The 22851-nt window shown below is 41.8% G+C and overlaps 1 protein-coding gene across 1 annotated transcript; it reads right to left on the bottom strand.

Moving 5' to 3' along the window:
• Window positions 1–4948: 4948 nt before the first annotated feature.
• Window positions 4949–21731, bottom strand: ANKRD34C (ankyrin repeat domain 34C). Its single transcript, XM_008015696.3, has 2 exons — window positions 20622–21731; window positions 4949–9954 (listed from the first exon to the last, which is right to left on the bottom strand). The coding sequence occupies exon 2, from the start codon at window positions 9908–9910 to the stop codon at window positions 8303–8305; it is 1608 nt and encodes a 535-aa protein (XP_008013887.3). The 5' UTR covers window positions 9911–9954; window positions 20622–21731; the 3' UTR covers window positions 4949–8302.
• Between the last annotated feature and the right edge of the window lie 1120 nt (window positions 21732–22851).

Here is a 22851-nt window from a genome sequence, read left to right as displayed (position 1 = left end):
GGATAAGATTCAAAGGGGATGTGCAGACTTTTGGTGACAATGAAAATGTTCAACATCAGTGAGAACACATGGACACAGAGAGGGGAACAACACATACCAGGGCCTGTTGGGGGGTAGGGGATGAGGGGAGTGAACTTAGAGGACAGGTCAATAGGTGCAGCAAACCACCCCTGGCACATGTATACCTATGAAACAAACCTGCATGTTCCAAACATGTATCCCAAAACTTAAAGTAAAATGAATTCAAAAGAAAAAAGAAAAATATGAAAATAGTCATTATCTTAATTGTGATGATGGTTCACAGTGTATACATACGTCAAAAGGATCAAATTTTACATTATATGCACATTATTGTATGTCAATTATACCTCAACAATGCTGCTCAAAATAATATGTAAATAATTTTATTCCAAAACATGTATTAACTTAGAAACAATGGATAATTGCTTAAAATAATGTATCCTTTCAAATCTGACTCAGGAAGAAATATAAAACCCGAATAGCTAGGAGTGGTAGATGCTGTTTGGGTGCCCGGTACAGATTCCCTTTACCAGATAGCTCACTCATCCCCAGCTGCTCTGTTAACTGCTTAGTTTTTACAGCTTCCCCCTTCTCCCAAGAATTACCCTAAATCTGGGTCAGAAAAAAATAGCATCTTCTCCTCAGCCCACAGTCTATGACTGACTAAAGCAAGAATAAAAATGGGAGCCCCCTTGCACTAAAGAGGGACAATTCTGCAGCTAGATGCATTCTCTCTACACTCCTCCTCTGGGAATCCAGCCAAAGCTAGACCTTACCTGAAATCACCTCTTTCTGGGCCTTTCCCTCTTCTCAATCCTGCTTCCCTACCTTCCTTAGAGGTTTTTCCTGAAGATCACCCCCTTGATACAACACAGGAGCCCAAATCACTGTCCCAGGTGTTGGTTTTACTAAACCCAACTTAAGAACCCCTATAACCATTAAGTAAAAACAATTAGTATTTAAAATCTGAAACTCAGGTACTTGATGAAAGAGAGGGCTCTGGACACAGAATGCCAGACTGGGGAGTTCCAATACCAAACTACCACTTCCCAGCTGTGTGACCTTGGGCAGGTCACCTAATCTCTCTAAGCCTTGGTTTCCTCATTTGTGAATGAAGACAATAATCATACCTACACACTATGAACATGTATGTATGAATGTGTATGGATGAATACACACACACACACACACACACACACGAGTCCCACCTGGTCCAGATGGTTTTACCAGCAAGATCTACTTACAAGAAAAACCTGTGAGTACACAATCAAGAAACATTTCATTTCAAACTTAAACTTTTTCAGAGAATATAAAATGAGGGATCACCCCCCAGTTCATTTTATGAGGCTGATATAAACCTGATATCAAGCTAGACAATGAGTATGAAATGGGAAAACTCTGGGCTAATCTCATTTATAAGCACAAATCCAAAAAATCATAATCAAAAGATTAGTTTTGCTTTATTCATTTTGGTTTTGTGTGTATGCTGTAAGGACCCAATTTCATTTTTGTTCATGTGGAAAACAAACTGCCTTATCACCATTCATTGACCTGCAGTGCCACCTCTATCATTTCTAAATTTTCCACCTATTCAAGGTCATGTTCTAGGCCCTCTGTTCTGTTTTTGTGGGTCAGTTTATCTATTCCTGTGTCTTATCACAGTATTTTAATTACTACAACTTTTAAAATCTTGTCATCTGGTACCATCATCTTCCAAATATCGTTACTATTCTTCAAAATTGTCTTAGCTATTTTCAGTTCTTTGCTCTTCTGTATGAATTATAGAGTCATTTGTCATTTTTAATGAAAAATCTCATGGATATTTTCATTGCAATCACATTAGGGGAAACCAATTTATGCTATCTCAGCAATATCTGATGGCGTAGGAAAAAGTATCATATTCACAATAATGCTTGCTACCTAGTAATAGGATGAAAAAGAAATGTATGTGATCTCTATGAAGAAAACTAAACACTTTAATTAGGGATTACAAACTGAAGATGAACTTTTTAGAGTAACAGTGTATGTTTCTGGATTGGAAGATTTGATCTTTTAAAAATGTTAATTAGTACCAAATAACTAAATGATATAATAGAATCCCCCAATCATAATCCCAGTGTAATTTTAATAATAAAATGATTTTAAGAAATAATTTGTCCAGTGAAGAGAACTGAGAGTGGACTCGACCCACAATTTGTGAAAGCAAATTGAAACTCTACGATAATTTAAATGATGTGCTGTGATGCTGGTACAGAAAGACAAATACATCAGTGGAATGTCACAGAATGAAACAGAATGGGATAGGCGAGTTCAATAATTTTAAAATAAAGAATTTAGCATATTATATGGTATTATAAAGATGGCATTTCAAATCAGTGAGTGATACAAGGATACTTTTGGCTTTAAGTAAACTAAAAACCAACTACAGCTATATTAAATGATACAAGAATATATTATCTCACATAACAGGAAGCTCAGAGGTGGTGTGGGCTCCAAGCATTACATCATCAGGATCCCTTTCTCTGCTCTCCTCTTGGCTTTGCTTTCCTTTTCTTTATCCTTAGACTCTATTCTCCCATGTTACAAGTAGGTTGTCAAACCAAACTACTGAACAAACAAGCAAATAAACAAATAACATGTCTATTTGGTCATGTCCAGTAAAAGGATGTCCTTCAGTCATGGGATGAATGTCCTTTTGTTCCCTCAATTGGCCTGACTTAGGTCCTGTACCCATCTCTGGATCTAAGGCATTGATAAGGGGAAAGCCATGTGCTGACTGGCTTATGCTGGAGCCCTTAACCAATCACTGGTAAAGAGAATGGAACTGCCATGACTAATTTAGAACAATCATGACTTCTCTTTGAGCTGGGGATGGGGTGAGCTTCCCTTGAATCAAAAAAGCTGCAAAGATAGAGGGTGGCTACATGAACAAAGTCAGGATCTGATAGGAAGTAGAAAGAGGAATCAAATTGAGGAGGCAACCAACAGTGCCTACTGCAGCACAAACAGGATTAACCACTTACTAAATTGCAATAGCGTAAGAAAAATTAACTTGGACCCTTAACTTTCAGGCATCCTTTGTGTGTAAGACCAGGAGTGTCTGTGATGCTGCCAGAGGAGACAGATGGCTCTAGAAGGGAGATCCAAGTGGTCTTATTTCATCAGGCTGATATTTGGATAGGTTCACATTGTCAGGACTTCAACCTCTTCTATCTTTTAATTACCTCTTTCCCTTCTCTTTCACTTTGCTCCAATCCTTATGCATAAGGATTATCTTTTCCTTCATTGAGGACCACTAGATTTTCATACTATGATTTCAAAAGGGACTCTTTCACAATCTCTGCTAGAATGGACCACAGAATTGCTTTTAGTTTAGGAGTCTTGGTGAGAATTGTCAGACTCTTTTCCTGTGTTGCTGTAATCAGATATTGTTATAGGTATAAAACACTGGCCTCTTTTGATTTCCTGAGGCCCATTCCCTATTTTTAGCATTCATCGCCAGGCAAATTGTGTGATGCAGATCCTGTCCTTCCCACTATATGCATGCCATTTTGTAACTCAGACTAGAGGACACAGAGTGCTATGAATTTCTCTGTATTACCTTTGGGTGTAGAAATACCCATTTTTTTAAATTTTCCTTAGTAAAAGTAAAATTGATCCTAGGTTCATCTCCTTCTAACAAAGATGACAAGAAAGTCATCTCAGTCATCGTGGACCTCTCCCCGCTCTGTTCTGTGGAAGTCTTCAACAGCTCATAGCATTCAAGTTCAGGGAGCCCATTGATCTTCATGCTCATTAATAACCATGCTGATGTGTTCATTGTCTAAGCAGCAGGGTTTCTTCAAGGCAGGTGACTCAGAAGCCTTCCTGCCATGCTTAACGCAGCCCTGCCTACCAAGATGCACCATATGCCACTCCTCTCTAAGGTTTTCCTCTGAAAAGGAGCAAGTTCCACTCAAGGAACCCCAAACTTCTAAGCCTTTAAACAGCCCTCCAAACAACTCCAAATTTGGTTTATTTGATCATCATTCACACTTTTGTTTAGAATATTCAGATAAATTTCTAGCAATTGTAATTATAGAAAAGGTATAATATGTATAGCTTATGTCACAGAAATTTTTACTTTACAAATGAGTTTAGAGATCAATATTTATAAAAATAACTGGGGATCTCAAGGAGATACTTGAGAAACAATGAGTGACAAGGTCAAAGTGGCTGACCTTAGAGGAGGGAGTGCATTCAATCTTGGGCGTAATCTGAATTAGACTGTACCTCATAATCTCTCCTCAAAGGATCTGGAAACAATATGGGCCTCTTTCCTAAAGTTAGAAGTGGGGGAACAAACGTCCTAAAACTAGTCCTTTTTTTTACTTAACTGAGTTTATTTCAGTAGTCTAGGAGATAACCTAAGGATAATCTGCAGAGTACCTGTTCTGGATTGGAACAGTCCAGAGAATCAGCGAGTCTGAATAAAATTTGAAGTACAGAGTACAAAAATTTAAGAGACCACAGAGACCGTCAAGCTAATTCACTTTATACTTGCTGTCCTGCACTTGAATAAGAGCTCATGGAAATCAGCTTACATTAACACTTATGAACATTAGAAATAGGGCCCAAGGAGGGATATCCACTGATGGTAAGTCCCTGCCACTAGCAGATGGCAGGTGCAGCCCTGGGGGGTTAAGCATCAGGGGCCAAGTAAAGAAACTCACCCCTCAGAGTGGCAATGCACCTTCTCATTCATTGGGCTGTGCTTTTTTTAACCAGGAGAGATACCATAATACTTGTCTGATTAAAATCTAATTTTGTAAATTATGTGTTCATAAAATATTGGGTGTTTGGTTGATGTTACTAGGCAGTCATGTCAATTCATCTTAAGGAAAAGGTAATACTTGAGATTGCACTGAGAAAAAGTGGAAAATACTATTGAAGGATTGCAATATATAATTTATTGACATATTAGAAACATCTAAATGGTGTCATTACATGGATTTTGATACATCTCTGAGCACATCATCAGCTTGAGACTAGGATTGAACACTGTAGAGAATCAGTTCAAGCAGCACATGATACATCGGAGGCACCAACACAGAAAAAGGAGGAAGGTCAGACACAACCTACATTTGCAAGGTGCCATCTACTTGATGAAGTTCTAAGAGAGTTGACAATGGGTTTTTTAAAAAGAAAAAAAAAAGCTTTGGAATGTCTAGAAATTAAACCAAAGGTCCAGACTTTAAACTTTAGTCTCACATTCTGTAATATATTTTGATAACCAGTCCAGAAACGCTTAAGCAGTTGAATTACTGAAACTATAGTTTGCAGCTAACTTGTAAGTGACTCCAGGATTTCAAAACGACAAGCTAACCTCTAGATCTAGAAAGCATGTTTGAATCTAAAATATACTTTTAAAAAGCATTCTTATGAGGTTCATTGACGTGGACAAAATTGCATATGTATGCATAATCTATGAGAAAGTATTTTGGTTGTTGTACTGGTATAGAACAGTCTAATTCAGCTAACTCATCGTCAAGTAGTGATGAGATAAGATACTATCCTGATGACTGTCTATTGAAAGGCTGATGCAAAGGTCATGACTGACTGATGCAGGCAATGAGTGGCATGAGAGTACCTGATATTACACATTTGTGCAATGGACTGGCTATCCTGAATGAGCAACTCATCATATTTGGTGTTTCACCTAAGCTAATTACTATAAATGGACCACATTCACTACTTAGGAAATATTGGGTTTCCAAATCTTAGCTAAAGGTTTAGAAAAAAAATCGCTGCGATGGAGTGTCTTGCTAAACTCACAGCTGGATACTACCACCAGAGGTCAGTTTTAACTGACACTAACAACAGCTGGAAAAGTATGGAAAATGTGTTCTCTGTGTGTGTGCATGTGTGTATTTGCATTTAATGAGCTGCTGAGAATGATGGTTGTCATATGATTCTCTTTTTAATGCACTGGAACGTTGTTTCTTTGCCCGGCATAGCTTCTGCTTGGTAAGAACTATTAATGATTAAATGGTTCTGAAAATAACAGAGTTGTCCACACTAAACCACGTTCATGAGCTATAGATTTTTGCTAATTTTTGTGCTTTTCTTATTTTCTTCCCTTCCTACAAAGTATGAGACCATTAGCACTCATGTTGGAGTGTGTTGACCAAGAATCCTGAAGGCCCAACACTAGTATTCATTAGTCATCTGACTAAAGCACAATTTGAATTGTCTTAAGTTAACAGGAGAGCTTAGCTGGCCAGTCAGCACTCACATTTCCATACAGCTTTGTTGTTCTTGACGTATACAATAGGTCTAGCAGTGGAGATCAACGGAGGTGATGCACCCAGGAGACATCTGGCCTTGTCTAGAGACATTTTTGGTTGTCACAACTGGGGAGAGGGTGTTACTGCTATCTAGTGAGTGGAGGCCAGAGATGCTGCTAAACATCCTACGACACACAGCACAGATAGCTCTCCAAACAACTCCAAGTTTGTTTTGTTCAACCATCATTAACACTTTTGTTTGGAATATTCAGATAGATTTCTAGCAAACGTAGTTATAGAAAAATTGTATAATATGTAGAGTTTATGTGGCAGAATTTTTTACTTTACACATGAGTTTAGAGATCAGTACTTATAAAAATAACTGGGGATCTCATGGAGATACTTGAACTTTTCTAGAGAAACTTTATTCCATTTTGTGTAGCATGTGTATTATTTGAGATATTGCTTCAGCAGTCTCAAGAAATACATTAAAATTAGCTACTTCTTTTTCAGTGACTTCTACCTGTGCCAGGCACAATGGCAGGCACTTTCATACATTGTGTCATTTAATTTTCACCACAACCTTATAAGGTGCAGCATTAGTAATCCTGTTTTACAGATGAGGGGACAGAGATGCAGAGAAGTTAAGCTGCCTGCTCAAGGTCACACAGCTGGTAAATGATCAGACTGGTATGCAAACCCAAATATGTCAAACTCAAAGCCCTTACTCTTTCCTCTACATGATGCTGTCCTCAGGAACTATTGAACTTTTTAACCATAGGGCAAATAGATCTCAGCAGCACAAGAGGAAACATAAATGGAAGTAACCAAAAATATATTCATCTAAGATATGGCTACATTATACCAAACGTGCTAAGTCTCTGCTTTCCTTCTTGGGTTTGCTCAAAGCAGCGTAAAAGGGTTGTGCACGTTATTTCTACAAATCTCCTCTCACCTAGATAGTTCAGAAAGAGAAGAAACCACATTTTTCTTCAATTATCTAGATGACTGAGGGGGAAATGATAGTTTGCATCCCCTAAAATTTTTAGGCTGCAAAGTGAATTGTCCTCACTGCTTCTCACCTGAGAACCACCCACTTTACCGTTTAATCTATGCACAACCCCTCCTCAGTTATCATTCTGGTTTGGGTAGATCTCGTCGAGTTTTAAGAATAATATGGAAATGCTCCTTATATCTGTAATCTATAATTGTATCACATTCAACTCCAAGTTAGTTAACCTTGACTGTTTTTCACAAGATTTCAACACAAGAGCCTGTGTCAGGGGAGGGGTCTTGGAAAAGTTTCATTTCTGGAGCAAGATTTGTCTCTAAGGCATAAGCTACCGTGACATATCATAATTCAGGGGCCACATAGATGGGATATTTGGGTACTCAGAGCACATACAAATTAGTATGTGAACAAAATGTATTACTGGATTGCTGAATGAGTTCAACCACACCACGAATTACAGTGCCCTGACAGAGTCAGAGCCAGGACCCACAGGCCAGAGCCTCTTCCATGGGGGAATTCTGCTTCTACTCCATCAGATAGAACCCAGACACCCAGATTTAGTCACTGAGGGATTGGTTTGGGGCTTTTGTACATTCTAACAAATGTTAAAGCCTCATTTTCTATGTAGGCACTTTATAGGTTTATTACAAATGACATACTCCAAATACTACCTCCTGATTTAAATTCTTGTTTTCTGTTTGTCTGATAGAAAATTACTGATGTCCTCAGCTTAGATCATTGTACTTGCTGTGTTACTGCTGAACTCCAAAGGCTTTCTTCCTTTGCAGAATTTTTAAAAATTTATCTTTAAAACCCAATTATCATGAGTTCTTTTCAAGTAGGCCTTTAAAAACCCAGGGATTATTCTCAGAAGTGAAGCAGCATTCTGCTTTTATATCTTCTGAAGTGGCCACACTTCAACATTAAGGAATGATCAGGAAGCAGTCTCATCCATAGTCCCTTCCATAAACTATATTGATTATTTTAAGCCTTTCTAAAGCTTCTAGGTCATGATTTCTTCAAAATCAGACAGCTGCTTCATTTGTTCGATTTGCATAGAATGCCTTCTGAGGAGCTTCTTTTTACTTCTTAAGTCAACTCTCTTTGGTGAACTTGGAGCAACAGGAACTATAGATTTTAAGCCACTAGTAAGAGGGGAAGAAGGTTTGCTGCTAGATCTAATATCCGGAATAGGTGGGTTCAGATTCACATTTAAAGGCGGCAGGAAGCCAGGCCTAGTGTGAGAAATGCGATCAAGGAGCAGAGTTCCAGAACCTCGTCGTTCTAGAAGATGTGGCGGCCTGCGGCGTGCTGAGCTGGGGGATGTGCTAGGTACAGTGTCCAGGGACTCCCGAGAGCCGTGGAAAAGAGACAAATGAGAGCTGTTGAGCTTCTTTCTATCTAAAGGTCCTTTGCCAGATTCAAGGGAAATGGAGTTGGGAGGGTCAGGCCCTGGCTGTAAATCTAAGTCGTAGAGGTCATTTTCCAGCCATTTGAGGGATGCTGGCTCTTTGAGAGCAGAAGGTCCTGATGGACCCATACCACATTTCTCTTGGTCAACAGGCAGAGTTCCTCTCCTGGCCAGACGCGGGTGGGGAGTCTGACCTTTTTCATAGGCTGCTTTCCAGGATGCTGGTGCTGAAGAGACTGGAATCTTCAGAACCTGCTCTGTGACTGTGTGAAAGAGAGTGGGGTCTTTGCTATCGATACTGGTGGTTCTGGAGAGGGGCCCCCTTTTAGGGAAGGACACATCACTGATGCTCTTGATGACCTCGTTTTCTGTGCTGGCACCACGGGTCTCATCCTGACGCGTTGAGGCTGCCAGCACCGAGGGCGCGATCAGGCCCCAAGGTTCAGACTGGAGCCTCTTCAGTTGGGGCAAACGGGCCCTTTTGAGATTACTGACTTTCCTAGTGGGTGACCCAGGCTCATTAACAGCCTTGGAAGTGTTACAACTGCTTGGATGCCCTGCTTGGAGGCTGAAGAAGTTATCTTCCTTCTCAGTAAGTGGAGAGTCCAGGCCTGGAGACTTCAGCTCTATGTCAGAGGGAGATGCATACAGTGGAGGTGAATGCCTGTCTTCTACTTTGGGTGAAGGAGGGACATTAAGATACTGTTTGGTAGTTTTGGTGCCTGAAGACGATTTATCTGTTGTTATAATAATCACCTCCTTCCCTTTGGCTTTGCAGGCATCAAGGAGATGTTTCAATGCATCCTTGTCATCTGCATTTATTGCATAAACCAGAGCCGAAGCCCCAGTGCGATCCTCAAGGCTGGGGTCTGCTCCATTCTCCAGTAATAAGGAGACCACTTCTCCCCCGGCTCTTCTGATACAGGCATGGATGAGGGCAGTCTTGCCAGACTTATCTTGGATATTGGGGTCTGCCCTGTTGTCCAGCAGGTACTTCACCATCTTGGACTTGCTGATGCTTTGCTGGTCCACATGCTTGGTGATGCATGCCACCATGAGAGCTGTTTCGCCTTTGTCATTGCTTTCATTGATATAAGCTCCCCCTTCCAACAGCAGTCTGGTCAACCTGAGCCTCCCCAGCCACACAGCCTTTAACAAAGAGTTTCCATCAGTCCTTAATTCAGTGTCATCATCCATCATATTGGCTACAGTTTAGAGTACCTATGCCACAGTAGCAATCAAACCTAGCAAAGGAAGAAGGGGGAAAAAATGTTATATATTTTATAGCAGATCTGTGCAGCATGCTTGTTACAGGGTCTAGGTACAGTCATATCCCAACCTGATCCCAACTTATATTGACTTGGCCAACTTATCTAACATTGCTGAGTTAATTTCTGCGTCTGTAATAATGTGTCATGGGGGGAGGGGGGATAGTAGTAACCTACCTCATAGGGTCATTGTAAAGACTGCCCAAGAGAGTATGTATAAAACATCCATATGAAAAGCAGTTAACGTAATGCCTAGCATAGAGTAAATATTTGTTTAAATGCAAGATGTTATTGTGTTGACTGCACAGCACTTACCACAAATGTAGAACTCTACATTCCTTAGAAAAAGGTTTGAATTATTTTCTTCACTGCTGTGTCCTCAGCATTTAGCAATGACTCACATGTAATGAACAGGTCGCCTCATAAATAATTGTTTCATGTGTTGTTATTGGTGTGCATCAAAAAGACTATTAGGAAACACACCAAAATGTTCATCCTTATTCTAGGCAGTGGGATTATGAGTGGTTTCATATTCTTCTTTTTGCAGTTTTCCCAAAATAAATATGTGTGATTATTGTAATGGGGGTTGATGGGGTAGGGACAGTGAAAACAATTGTAAAACAAAATCAATCTAGTTATCCCTTTCCAGGTTGTAGTCCTCACTTTTCCAGCAGATGTCAGAATTCATATTCTTATTCAGAATAATGCCATGCTATTCCCTTCCCTCTGGTTGAACTGATAGGAGGCAGAGAATGGAGAAGGGGATTGCATTTTTGCTCACAAATGTTAGGAAATAAAGCTCAGACCAAAGTTTTCTCAGCTGAGGTTTGTCAAACCTGAGTTTTCTATTTTGATTTTTTTGTCAGTTCCCTAATTCCTGGGCTCAAAATCTTCAACCTATGTGTTGCTTGAGGGGCCCTTCACAAATAAGTAGAGGTAGGTATCCCAGTCTTGATGCTCTGCCAGCCCACGGGTACCACACTGGCCATGTCTCTGCCAGTACAGCACCTTCACATAGGCTTTTTGTGCCTCCAGGCCCCTAATGAGCAGATGGCTCATGTGGTCTACCTGCCACAATGCCTGAGTTTCCTCCTCATCTGATTCACATCATTCTTTCTCTTACGCTATTCGCCTAATCACTTATTTATTTATTTATATTACTCTATTAAGTTGGAAGGCAAAAGCTTTTCTTGGTTGAAGTTGAGAGATGGATATATATGCCTTTGAAAAATTTAATATGTGAATAGATACTTGCTATTAAAATAAAACAAACAAACTACATGTAAGTATATAAAGAGGAAGAGGTCTTCTTTATTCATCCCCCACTCCTCCTTGAAAACACTCTCCTCTTCAGAAGTAACCATGGCTAAGAGTCTAGTGTGTATCTTTCTGCTTCTTCAAATGCATTGTTCTGATAACTACATGAGTCTGATGTTGTTGTGTTTATGTGTTCTGCTAGATTTCCTGCAAAACAACCACCATTCGAGGGCACTGTGTGGTTATTAAATACATTGACAACAAGTCTCCATTTCTGTCTCTCCATCTCCTTTCTGTCTTCTTCATTCTCCTACTGATCTGTGTGTGTGTGTGTGTGTGTGTGTGTGTGTGTGTGTGTGGTGTGTGTGTGTGATGGTCTTTCTCTCTCCTCTCTTTCTATCAATTTTAATTATTTTTACTCCTCTGTGGTCCTACACACCATTGCTGTGTTAAAGCCGTGTGCATCAATAAGCTTTTCAGTCTCTGAACCCTGGAGATTTGAAACAGAATTTCCAAAGACTAGATAAATGAGTGGAATGTCCAGAGAAAGCGTGCTGCTTTCCATTTCATCAAAGGGGTCCTTTTTCTCCTGGCCTCAGTCTACCTCTCTAGAATCATTCCCTGCCACTCCAGTCTTCTTCACATTCTATCTTCAAATCTCATTTCTCAAATGCACCATTCTTCATGTGTTTTTCCTCTTGGCACTGTTCATGTTTCTAACTATAAGGCCTCCCTGCTCTTCTTTAATTATTCATCATCCCCCAAACTTCAGCTCAAATGTTACTTCCTTTGTACTCAAGAGGAAAATCACTCAAGATCAAAGAGGGAGGGTTGAGTGAAATTACAGTGACTCATCATCAGACTATATAAAGAACTCCTACAAATCACTTCCTCCAAAAGAGGATACACAAATGACCAATAAGCACATAAAAAGATACCCAGCCTCATTAGTACTCAAGGAAAATCAAATTAAAGTAAAACAAAATACCATTTTAGAATGGCTAAAATTAGACAGACTGACAATACCAAGAGGCATGCAGACAGGAAGCAACAGGAACCTGTTGGTAGTATAAATAAATTGAACTAGACTGAACCAAAGCCCACACTCGGACACAGTAATTCCATGCCTAGGTTTACACCTGTGGTAGTTTGCAAACAATGGCCATGAGGTCCTCCCATCCTCATGTGTACACTAGGAGTCAGCCTTGTGTCTCGCTTTCAGCCATAAAATGTAACTGTGTGACTTCCAAGGCAAAGCCTGAGTAGGCCTTACAGCTTCCAAGTTTGCTGTCTTGGAACTCAGCTGCTGTGTAAAGAAGTCTGGAATACCTACCAGGAAGGATACATGAAGTTTTAGCTGGTAGCCCCAACTAACTGCAAGAATGTGAGGGAGACAATCTCAGCCCAGCCAGTCCCAGACAGCCCCTAGAGGATTGCAACTGCATTAGAGAACCCAGGTGAGACCAGTGGAAGAAACACCCAGAGCCTGGGCCAAGCGTAGCAATATTAGAGAATAAACTAGTATGTGTACCAAAAGACGATCAGCAGCCCTATTCATAAAAGACAAAAACTGGAAACAACCCATCAAGAAGAAAATAAGCTGGGCATGATGGCTCACAAGTGTAATCCCAGCAATTTGGGAAGCCAAGGAGGATCACTTGAGACCAGGAGGTTGAAACCAGCTGAGGCAACATAGTGACACTCTGCTTCTACCAAAAAAAAAAAAAAAAAAATTAGTGTCGTGGCTTGCACATATAGGCCTAGCTTCTGAGGAGGCTGAGGCAGGTGGATCACTGGAGCCCAGGAGTTCGAGACTGCAGTGAGCTATGATCACACCACTGCACTCCAGCCTGGGTGACAGAGTGAGACTCCATCTCAAGAAGAAGGAGAAGGAGGGGAGGAAGGGGAAGGAGGGGAAGGAGGGGAGGGAGGGGAAGGGGGGGAAGGAGGGGAAGGAGGGGAAGGAGGAGAAGAAGAGGAAGAGGAAGAAGAAGAAAGAAGAAGAAGGAAGAAGAAGAAGGAGGAGGAGGAGGAGGAGGAGGAGGAGGAGGAGGAGGAGGAAAATAGATAAAGAAAATGTAATATCTTCATGCTCTGGAATACTATACACCATATTTGTATATGCTCTCTCTCTTTTTCTCTTGCACACGTGCATGCACACACACATACATACAAAAACACACACATACATATACAAAACTAGATGCCACATCACCTATGTTCCTTAATTCTTTGCAACTTTCTTTGAGTATCAGTCTTGTTAATCACCTGGGTCAGCCCCCTCCACAGAGCCCTGCACCCCTCAAACTAGAAATACTGTCTTTTCTCCCTTCTCAGCTGTGTGATAATTAGAAAGTAGGATAAAGGAAAAGATGGAAGAAAGGAGAAGAAGAAGGAAAGGAAAGTGGGAAGGAAGACGGATAATTGTGTTACCTTTTATGTTACGTGCGGTGCAAATCACTTACCTCTAGTCTAGCTCAGAGTCAAGAGAGGGAGGAAGAGAGGCAGGAAAGGAGGCAAAGAAGAAAGAAATGGAGGAAAGATGGTGTATGTAGGAGAATCCTTCTCTCTCTTCAGTTGGAATCAGCAATCCCCTATGCTCAGGTCTTGTCCCTATTTTAACTCTTCCCTTTCAGCACCTAAGGAGGCATCAGGTTGCAGATAAGGCATCCAGGTTCTTTTCTGTGGTCTGGAATATTTATATCTAGCCCACCAATAGGCATAACATTCTGTGTGGTCAGTGAGTTCTTTTGCAAGTTGTCATTTTTTTCACTGTGGGCCTCCCATCTGAAATTCCTTAAATGATGAAATGCAAGAGCTTTGTCTGAGGACAGAATCAGGTGCTTACCTCACTCTTGTGCCAGATAAAATGTGCCAGGCTAACGTTAACTGTTAGCATGCTGCAATAATTGTACACTTTTCATTTTAAGAATACTGGGGTTGGCCAGGCACGGTGGCTCATGCCTGTAATCCCAGCGTGTTGGGAGGCCAAGGCGGGTGGATCACCTGAGGTCAGGAGTTTGAGACCAGCTGGCCAATGTGGTGAAACCCCATCTCTACCAAAAATACAAAAATTAGCCGGGTGTGGTGGCGCACGCTTGCAATCCCAGCTACTTTGAAGACTGAGGCAGGAGAATCACTTGAACCCGGGAGGCAGAGGTTGCAGTTATCCGAGATCATGCCATTGCACTCCAGCCTGGGCAACAAGAGAGGAACTCCATCTCAAAAACAAAACAAAACAAAAAGAATACTGGGCTTAAAAGACTGCTATTTACATGGCCTCAGTTGACAATAGCCTTACAAATTATGGCAGACTGAATTCATGCATCGTGCCAGATATGCATAGCCATGCCTACTTTCCCTGCCTCTGTGTGTTACACACTCACCTTGCTTTCTTGCCTGAGTGGTCTTAGCAAAGTTCAAACCTTTCCCACAGTCTTAGTGTCAGGTCACTGCTGCTGTTGTCTGCTACAAATGGTGAACCCCCACACCTGGTTTCTGCTGACCAGAAGAAACTGACCCTGTCCTGACTTTCTCCAGCAGTTGCCTGGAAAAACCAGGTTACTCAACCAATAAGTATGAGGGAGTAACCCTTTGTAGAACAGATGTTGACCAACAGAAAATAGAGGATGGGAAAGAGTTGTTACGTAAACGCTTCTCCCTCTTCTCACCCAATTGCCTTTTCCAAGATGCAATAGATTATACAATTTCCATAAGACAGAATAATCAGCGCATTTGCCATGAATCTGTGGCTAGCTCAATAATGTATTCCCTTGTATTTGCTCTTTCTCCTCCCTTGCGTCACTTTTCATTTTCCTTCATTCCTACTCCCCAGGGTTTATAGCCCAATAAACTGTTAATACGTATGTTTTTGCTCCAGACTGATGTTAACTGCCTCCCATGAACCATGAAATGCCCTGTCAGGAAGGTTTTTCTACCATTTCACAGATGAGGAAACTGAAGTCAAGAGTGAAGAAGTGACTTGCCCATGGTCATTCAGGAATCAATGAATGACTCTGACTCTCACAAGCTACAGTGACTCTTTCTTTCTGATATTATCCCTGCCTTCCCCTGCACACAGAGTGAGGCTGATGGTTTATATTATTTGACCTGCCCCATGTGCAGGGCTGACTCAACCTTGGGTGGATTTTGAAATTGAGACTGAGAAACACCAGTTATGCTGGGCTGTTTGTAGAGAACTCTGGTTGTAAGAGTTGCATTTGTGGGTTAGCCACAAGGGCAGAGAAGCAGAAAAGGTGACGTGCAGAGGAAGAAGAATGAAGTAACCACACTGAGACGCTGAGATGAGAGGCAGGGAGAGAGTACTTTTCCTCTATCCTCTGAAGTTTCAACTGTCTTTGGAGTCCATGAACACCTTGGAAGACTTCCAATAAGTCAGCATGTTTTTGTTTATGGTAGCTTGAATTAACTTCTGTTACTTATAAGCAAGTAAACCTTTACTAAAACACTGGCATTACTTGCTCATTCATTCATTCATGATCAAACATATATCAACTATCTACTTGCTCATTCATTCATGATCAAACATGTATCGATTACCTACTCCAGGCTAGGTGTTAAGGATAAAGAGGTATAAAATTCAGGAATGGCTGCCAAGTAATTTACAATTTAGAAGGAAGGTGGATGTATATTTTAATGACAGTAATAAACATTTATGTATGCTTGCCATGTGCCAAGCAATGTGCTGAACACTTTATATGCATTGTGTCATTTAATCTTTACAGTAATACTATGAGGTGGGTACTATTATTATCCCCATTTTATGAAAAATGAAACTGAGTCTTAGGAAGGTAAAGTCACTTACCTCAAATCACCCAGGCAATATGTTGTGGAGCTGGAATTCAGATCCAGGCAGTCTAACCCCAAAGTCCACATTCTTAGCCTCTACATGACATAATTGTAGTGCAAAGTAATTAATAAGTCCCGGAATGGAAGACAAATATAAAATAAGGAGATGTGAGTACCAGGAGGGTCTCGGGGTGCAGATTAGGATAGGGCTTACAAAGAGAATAAAACTGAGCCAGGACTTGAAAAACATGAGTGGAAATTTGTTGAACCAAAAGGGGGAAGTCCTTACACTCAGGAGTAAGTACAAGTTCAAAGGCAAAAGGTAACAGAACATGGACATTTCAAGAACTTGATGGTTAGTGCATGGTGGTGGTTGGGAAGTGCACTGACGGAGCAAGCAAATATGGGGAGGTCTGCAGAAATCAGATTCCAAGTTCCTTGTAGCCTTGTCCTGCAGTTTGATGTTTGTTATGTGGAAATAGGGAACCACTAAAGAATTTTAAGGAAGAGAATGACATGATCATTGGCCACAGTGTGGGAGATGGATTGGGAGGCTTGGGGGTCGCCTAGGAGCCTCTGAGAGATGAAGAGGATCAGAAACAGCACAGCTGGGAGATAGAGAAAGACTCAAGCTGGAGAGATGTTTGAAAGGTAGAACTGAATAGCGGTCCATTTGACAAAAGTGTCAACCAAAATCTAATTTACCTTAATTTGAAAATTTATCTACTATTATGCATCACAGTGAATAAATATTAAAAACATGGAATACTAGAACTTTTTTTATTATACTTTAAGTTCTAGGGTACATGTACACAACGTGCAGGTTTGTTACATATGTATACATGTGCCATGTTGGTGTGCTGCACCCATTAACTCATCATTTACATTAGGTATATTTCCTATTGCTATTCCCCGCCCCCCCCCCCAAATAGGACCCGGTGTGTGATGATCCCCTTCCTGTGTCCAAGTGATCTCATTGTTCAATTGGAATACTAGAACTATTAAGTGATTTACAGGATCTCTAAGCTTATTGGAGAGAAAAGAAACAATCTGGATTGAAAAAAGCTGATGCATTCCTAGAAAATGTTGAAATCCCATCCACTTTGGCTTCTCTGGGCAGAATATTTTTGTCTTAAAAAATTAGCAACCATAATGTGGGTTTTTTTCATGTGTATCATAAGAAGAGTAAACTGAGAAGTGAGCAAAGTGTGCCTGGTTCCTCCCTTGCTGTCCTCCTTGTCTCTACCTGCCAACCCTCCACCCCCACTCCACCCCTGCCATAACTTTCACCTCTCTGGGCTGTTTTCTGTTGGACGCATTTCCATTATAATGATGGCCAATGTATTTTCCAATGGCACAGGGGCTGGAGAGGAAATACTGAAGATTAAAATATGACCAGTGTCAAAAATTAAAATGATGCCTCTTTCATGGAGGCAATAAGTAGATGTAAATGTTTGCTATTTTTGTCCTGAAGTCCTTTGATTATTTTATTGTCCCCAAAACTAAAGATGTCTTATATTTTTTAAGCTGAGAGGAGCCATCTTGTTCAATCTTCCTTGTTTAGAAACAGGAAACTTAAATACAGGGATTGAAACTTTTCTCTCTCTGAATCCAGGGTCTTTCACTCCCATGCTGTCTCACATCCTTGGCCTGAGTAGTTTAAACCAAGATTACATATTAAAGGTCTGATGGCCAGTGTAGCCCACAGTCATGTCTTGCTTGGCTGGCACTGTGTTTTAAATTTTCTTTGAATGTTTTAAGATGGATTATTCACTGCTCAGTTTGAAAAGGCTCTGTCATTCTCCGTAGTCTTACAGTTGGCCCGATTCAAACATTCAGGTTACTTAACATGCCTGTGTAGGGATGCCGGTTTGTGTATGAAAGTAAAATACATAGTATATAAAATCATGATGCTAGCATTTTGTCCTTCCTGTCACTTCATGGCTGCTTATCTCTTCCGAGTTGTTAGAAGGCCTAAATAAGCTAATGGATGTAAACCTTTATATAAACTTTAAAGTATAGTGTGCTCATGTGAACCATTAGAAATTATGTAACTAACACTTAATTACCTGAGTGCAGATACAATGTCATACACTTTATTCCCCTTCTTCGAGTCACACTGACATTGTATTTCCAGTCAAACATCCCTTGTTTGGCACAGTGAAGATCTCACAGAGGGTAAGGGATGAAATTATACAAAAAACAAGAGTCCACAGACTTTTGCAGACATCTTCAAAGTTCCTAGACCTCCAAGAAAGGACTTGGATATACACTTTCTAGTACTTAGAGACCAGAGCAAGTTTCTAGGACTTTATAATATATATAATTTGTATTCATTCTATCTGTGGCTATAGCCTTAATCTTGTTTCACCTGTGCTTTCTTGACTACTTCGAATATATGTAAACCTGACATCTTGTGGAGCCTTATAAACTGCTTTAAATTCTTTGTGGAACAAAATCAATAATCAATAAATGTTTATGAGGTTGATCCATATGAAACTGCTGTTTCAAAATGGTTTTAAAAAACATCAACGTCACGTATTTATAGTACTTGTCTAAATACATTTTAGTGCTGTAAATGCCCCATAATCCAAGCTCCTGAGGATGTGCCAGTCCATGTGGAAGGATTATAAGCTAGAGAGATGGGAGATCTGTATTCTAATCCCAGCTCTGCTACTAAGTACCTGAGTAATTTCAGGCAAGCATCATTTTGCTAAACGAGTAGAATAACCCCAGTCCTGCCTACTTAACAAGATTGTTACAAGGATCAAATGATAGGCAATATGTCCACACTCTCTATAAAGTCCTGTTAAAAAAATCTAAGAGGCTATTACACACTGAACTAAGCTCATCCAGAATTCCTCCCACTGAGCCCCGCTCTGTGTCCAGCCCCCTTGGAGTGTGCTGAGGGAAGTGTTCACCACCGATTCTCCTTCTCTTCTTTTTTTTTTTTTTTTTTTTTTTTTTTTTTTTTTTTTTTTTTTGAGACGGAGTCTCGCTCTGTCGCCCAGGCTGGAGTGCAGTGGCCGGATCTCAGCTCACTGCAAGCTCCGCCTCCCGGGTTTACGCCATTCTCCTGCCTCAGCCTCCCGAGTAGCTGGGACTACAGGCGCCCGCCACCTCGCCCGGCTAGTTTTTTTTTTTTTTTTTTTTTGTATTTTTTAGTAGAGACGGGGTTTCACTGGGTTAGCCAGGATGGTCTCGATCTCCTGACCTCATGATCCGCCCGTCTCGGCCTCCCAAAGTGCTGGGATTACAGGCTTGAGCCACCGCGCCCAGCCTCTCCTTCTCTTCTAATTACCTGCTCCCTGCTTTCAGCCCCTAACACCCAACCACAATTCCCAGTTTCCAGTCTTTCCACACATATTATCTCCTTGGCCACCCTCCCCTGACACTTCTGCAAGGAAAGCATTATCAAGTATTTACAGATAGTTAAAATCTGAAGTTCAGACACGTTTAGTAATTTTGTCTAAGGGCACACGTTTGTAAGTGCTACGGCTTTGATTTAAACTCTGTTGCTCTAACCCCAAGTTCAGAACTATTTCACGCAGGCAATTCCACTCTAGTATATCTTCCCACCACTGCAATCTGGCAGCCATACCATTTGATAGTTCCATAAACCTGGACAAGTTACTCGGCCTCTCTTGCTTCAGTTTTCTCATCTGTAAAATGGGGATATTCATAGGACAAAAATTTGTGGTGCACTGGCTTAGCACGGGGCCTTAGCACAGGGTAAGCGCTTAATAAATGCTAGATTTCCGAAACCCAGGGAGGCCACACCGTTTGGCTGAAGTTTTCGCGGAAGCTTGGGAGATATCTTTACACTCCGCCTCTTCCTTCTGCAGTCACGGGAAGCAGTTACGAGCAGATCAGAAATCGAACACGTTTGCTTTTGCGATTCGAGAGCTCTTTCTGGCGCGGAGCTAGGGGCGGTGTTACGTAGCTGCCCTGAACTAAGAGCAACGGTGGCCGGGGGCTAGGGAGCCTGGCTGTCGGCGCTCACTGTGCGCCTTGGGCTGTGGGGCGCGGGCTCTGTCCGAGGTACTGAACTCCGGGGCTCCGGCCGCGCCGGCAGAGTGTGCCGGCGTCCATTATTGCCAGTGTCTGTGGGCATCTTCCAGAAGGCCGAGCATGGGGGTCAGGTGAAACCAGGGCGGTAAGTGTTTCTCCCATCATTTCCCAGAAATGCCTAGATGCCTACTTTTTATAATTTCGTGCACATTTTCAGGATCATAACCTCTCACCGCCAGTTCCTCACAGGTTTCTGCAAAAATTAACGACCTTTCTCCCCATTCAGTCCCTGCAAAAATCCAGACACCTATCGCCCAGTCCCGCTCCGCAACCATTTCCTACAAGAATCCAGGCCCCTACGCATCTCATCCCCACGCGTCAATGCAAAAATAAAAAATGTTAAATCCGCCTTCCATTCCCGTCTCCCACAATTTCCTGTGATAAAAGCAAGCTCTGTCCTACCAGTTCCCCACTCCTGCCTGTGGCTAAACAGCATGGACTGACTTCTTGGGAGCTCGAGGTCCCCACCCGGGTGACCAATGCAGACCCCTGGGGGGTGGGCTTACCTGGTGGGGACAATCGCCGAGCGAGGCCACCTGGGTCCAAGCTATGGGTAGTGTCATTATTATTCCCAAAGCAAAATCAGGGGGCGTCTCGCACCCCTACCTGCAGCTGCGGGTTGGCTGGCAGAGGGCACTGCCAGACTGAACCAGCGCCGGGAGCTGGGGCTACTCCGGGCCCCAAGGGTCCTGTTGAGTCACTTGCCCAGAACTTCTTCAAGATTCATGAATAAAACCTCTGCGTCAGTTCCTTCAAATCATTCCACCTTTCCTCCAAGTTGCGGTGTGAACAGGGGAGTTTTGAGTTTGGTTTGGTCTGGTTTTAAGAAAAAGAAAGAAGCATGAAAGAAAGATAGGAATCGCCCCCGGTTCCGCGCTGCGGGTGTGCAGGTCTCTGCGCAGCCCCAGCCCTCCAGCTTGGTCTTCGGCCGGCTGTGCTGGCTGACGACGCGCTGCTGCCCGCTGGCGCCGAAAGCAGCTCTCCAGCCGAGACGGGCGAGGGTTGTGTGGGTGTGCGAGCTGCGAGGAAGGAGGAAGGAGGGGGCCGCGGGGGTGGGGAAGTGCCTACCTGCAACCTCGGCAGAGGCGCCTGCCGCCCCACCCCCTCGACCCTAGCTCTTGGGGCTCCGACTCGCTCAGCAACTTAGCAGGGGGCTCCTACACTCCCCAAGGGTGAGCGCGGAGCAGGCGCGGCCACCCTTGGGGTCCGGAGAAGTGAAGCGACGCTCCCAAAGTCTGACGTTGCAGGTCTCAGACCCTGGCAGGGATTTGAACTTGTGTCTCCTTTGTTCTTTCTGCGGCCCTGCCCTCCTCGGCTTTCCTTCACATACGCCCTGGAATCTCAAGGCTGTTTGTCCACAGTGTAGGAAAGAGAGGGAGACAGGAGGGTGCCGGTGTGATCCTCAAAACTGGAGGGCAATCTGATGATCAGGGCTAGTTCCATGGCCATTGGATTTCATTCCAAATCCATGCTTTTGCCTGCCCGCTACCTATTCCCAGGGCTTCCCGTGGAGTCGTTCGCTGACAATCTTTGTTTCCTTTTTACAAAGTAGTTAATAGTTACTGTATATGATTGAAAGCATAAGGCATTGTATTTAGAAAGTAAGTGGCTCATGCTTGTAAATCGCAGTGCTTTGGGAGGCCAAGGCAGGAGGACCGCTTGAGGCCAGGAGTTCAAAACCAGCCTGGGCAACATAGTGAGACTTACAAAAAAAAAAAAAAAAAAAAAAAAAAAAAAAAAAAAGTCTCTACAAAAAAAAATAAAACTAAAATGCTTTCCAAAAAAAAAATAGAAAGTGAGTGCCCCCTCCTCCCCCACCCTGCAGTGTCCTTCCCCAGTAATCAGTTCCCCAGAGGTAACCAGCATTTTTGACTAGATACACGTATATGCACACAGGGGTTCTATTTGCCCTATGTTTTTTAAATCCCTACTTCTTGAGTCATTTTTAGTAATTTATATTTTCCCAGGATATTGTCCATCTCATCTGCATTTTCAAATTTTCTGGCACAAAGTTACAAATAGTGTCACCTTTTATTTATTTTCATCTCTGATACTGTTCTGTGCCTTCTTCTTATTGCTGATGTTGTTTATTTGTGTTTTCTGTTGCTCCATTCCCATTTTTTTCAATCAAGCTTGCTGGAGGATTATCAATTTTGTCTTTTAAGTGCAAAAATATTGTTCCATAAGTTGCCTTTATCACTTAGTGTCTATAGTATCAGTTAGAGAAATGTACCTTCCTAGTACCCAATATTTATGATGACTGACTACTGTTTATGGAGTTTTTCTCTCTAAAGCAGTTTCAAATACATGTCTTATCATTCATGGTTTCTAGATTTCCCATCTTGCCAAGGGAGGCTGCATACACCAGAATCACAATACAGTTCCCTAAATGTTCTAGCAAGGTATAGCTCTGTTGTTTAGATTATCATTTCATCTGGAAATTGTATTTGTGAACAGGGTAAGGTAAGGATCTGACAAAAATGAAAACCCAATTGTCCCAACACCAATTCAAAAAGTCCATTCTTCTCTCACTGATTTCAATGCCACCTTTATAACACTTTATATTTCTCAAAACAAACTCTACTTGGTTAATGTATGTTATTTTATACAAATACACTGCTAGATTGGAATTATTTATTTATGTTAATATAAGGTTTATTTCATCTATATTAATAAAAAAATTGTGTTCTTTTTTCTTTTTAGGGGATAAGGGTTCTCATTCAGCTTTGGTGCAAG

Source organism: Chlorocebus sabaeus, chromosome 26 (assembly GCF_047675955.1).
Source record: "Chlorocebus sabaeus isolate Y175 chromosome 26, mChlSab1.0.hap1, whole genome shotgun sequence".
Classification (NCBI taxonomy): Eukaryota; Metazoa; Chordata; class Mammalia; order Primates; family Cercopithecidae; genus Chlorocebus; species Chlorocebus sabaeus.
Note: the sequence above shows the minus strand (reverse complement) of the source record. Positions and strands in the feature narration are given on the sequence as shown.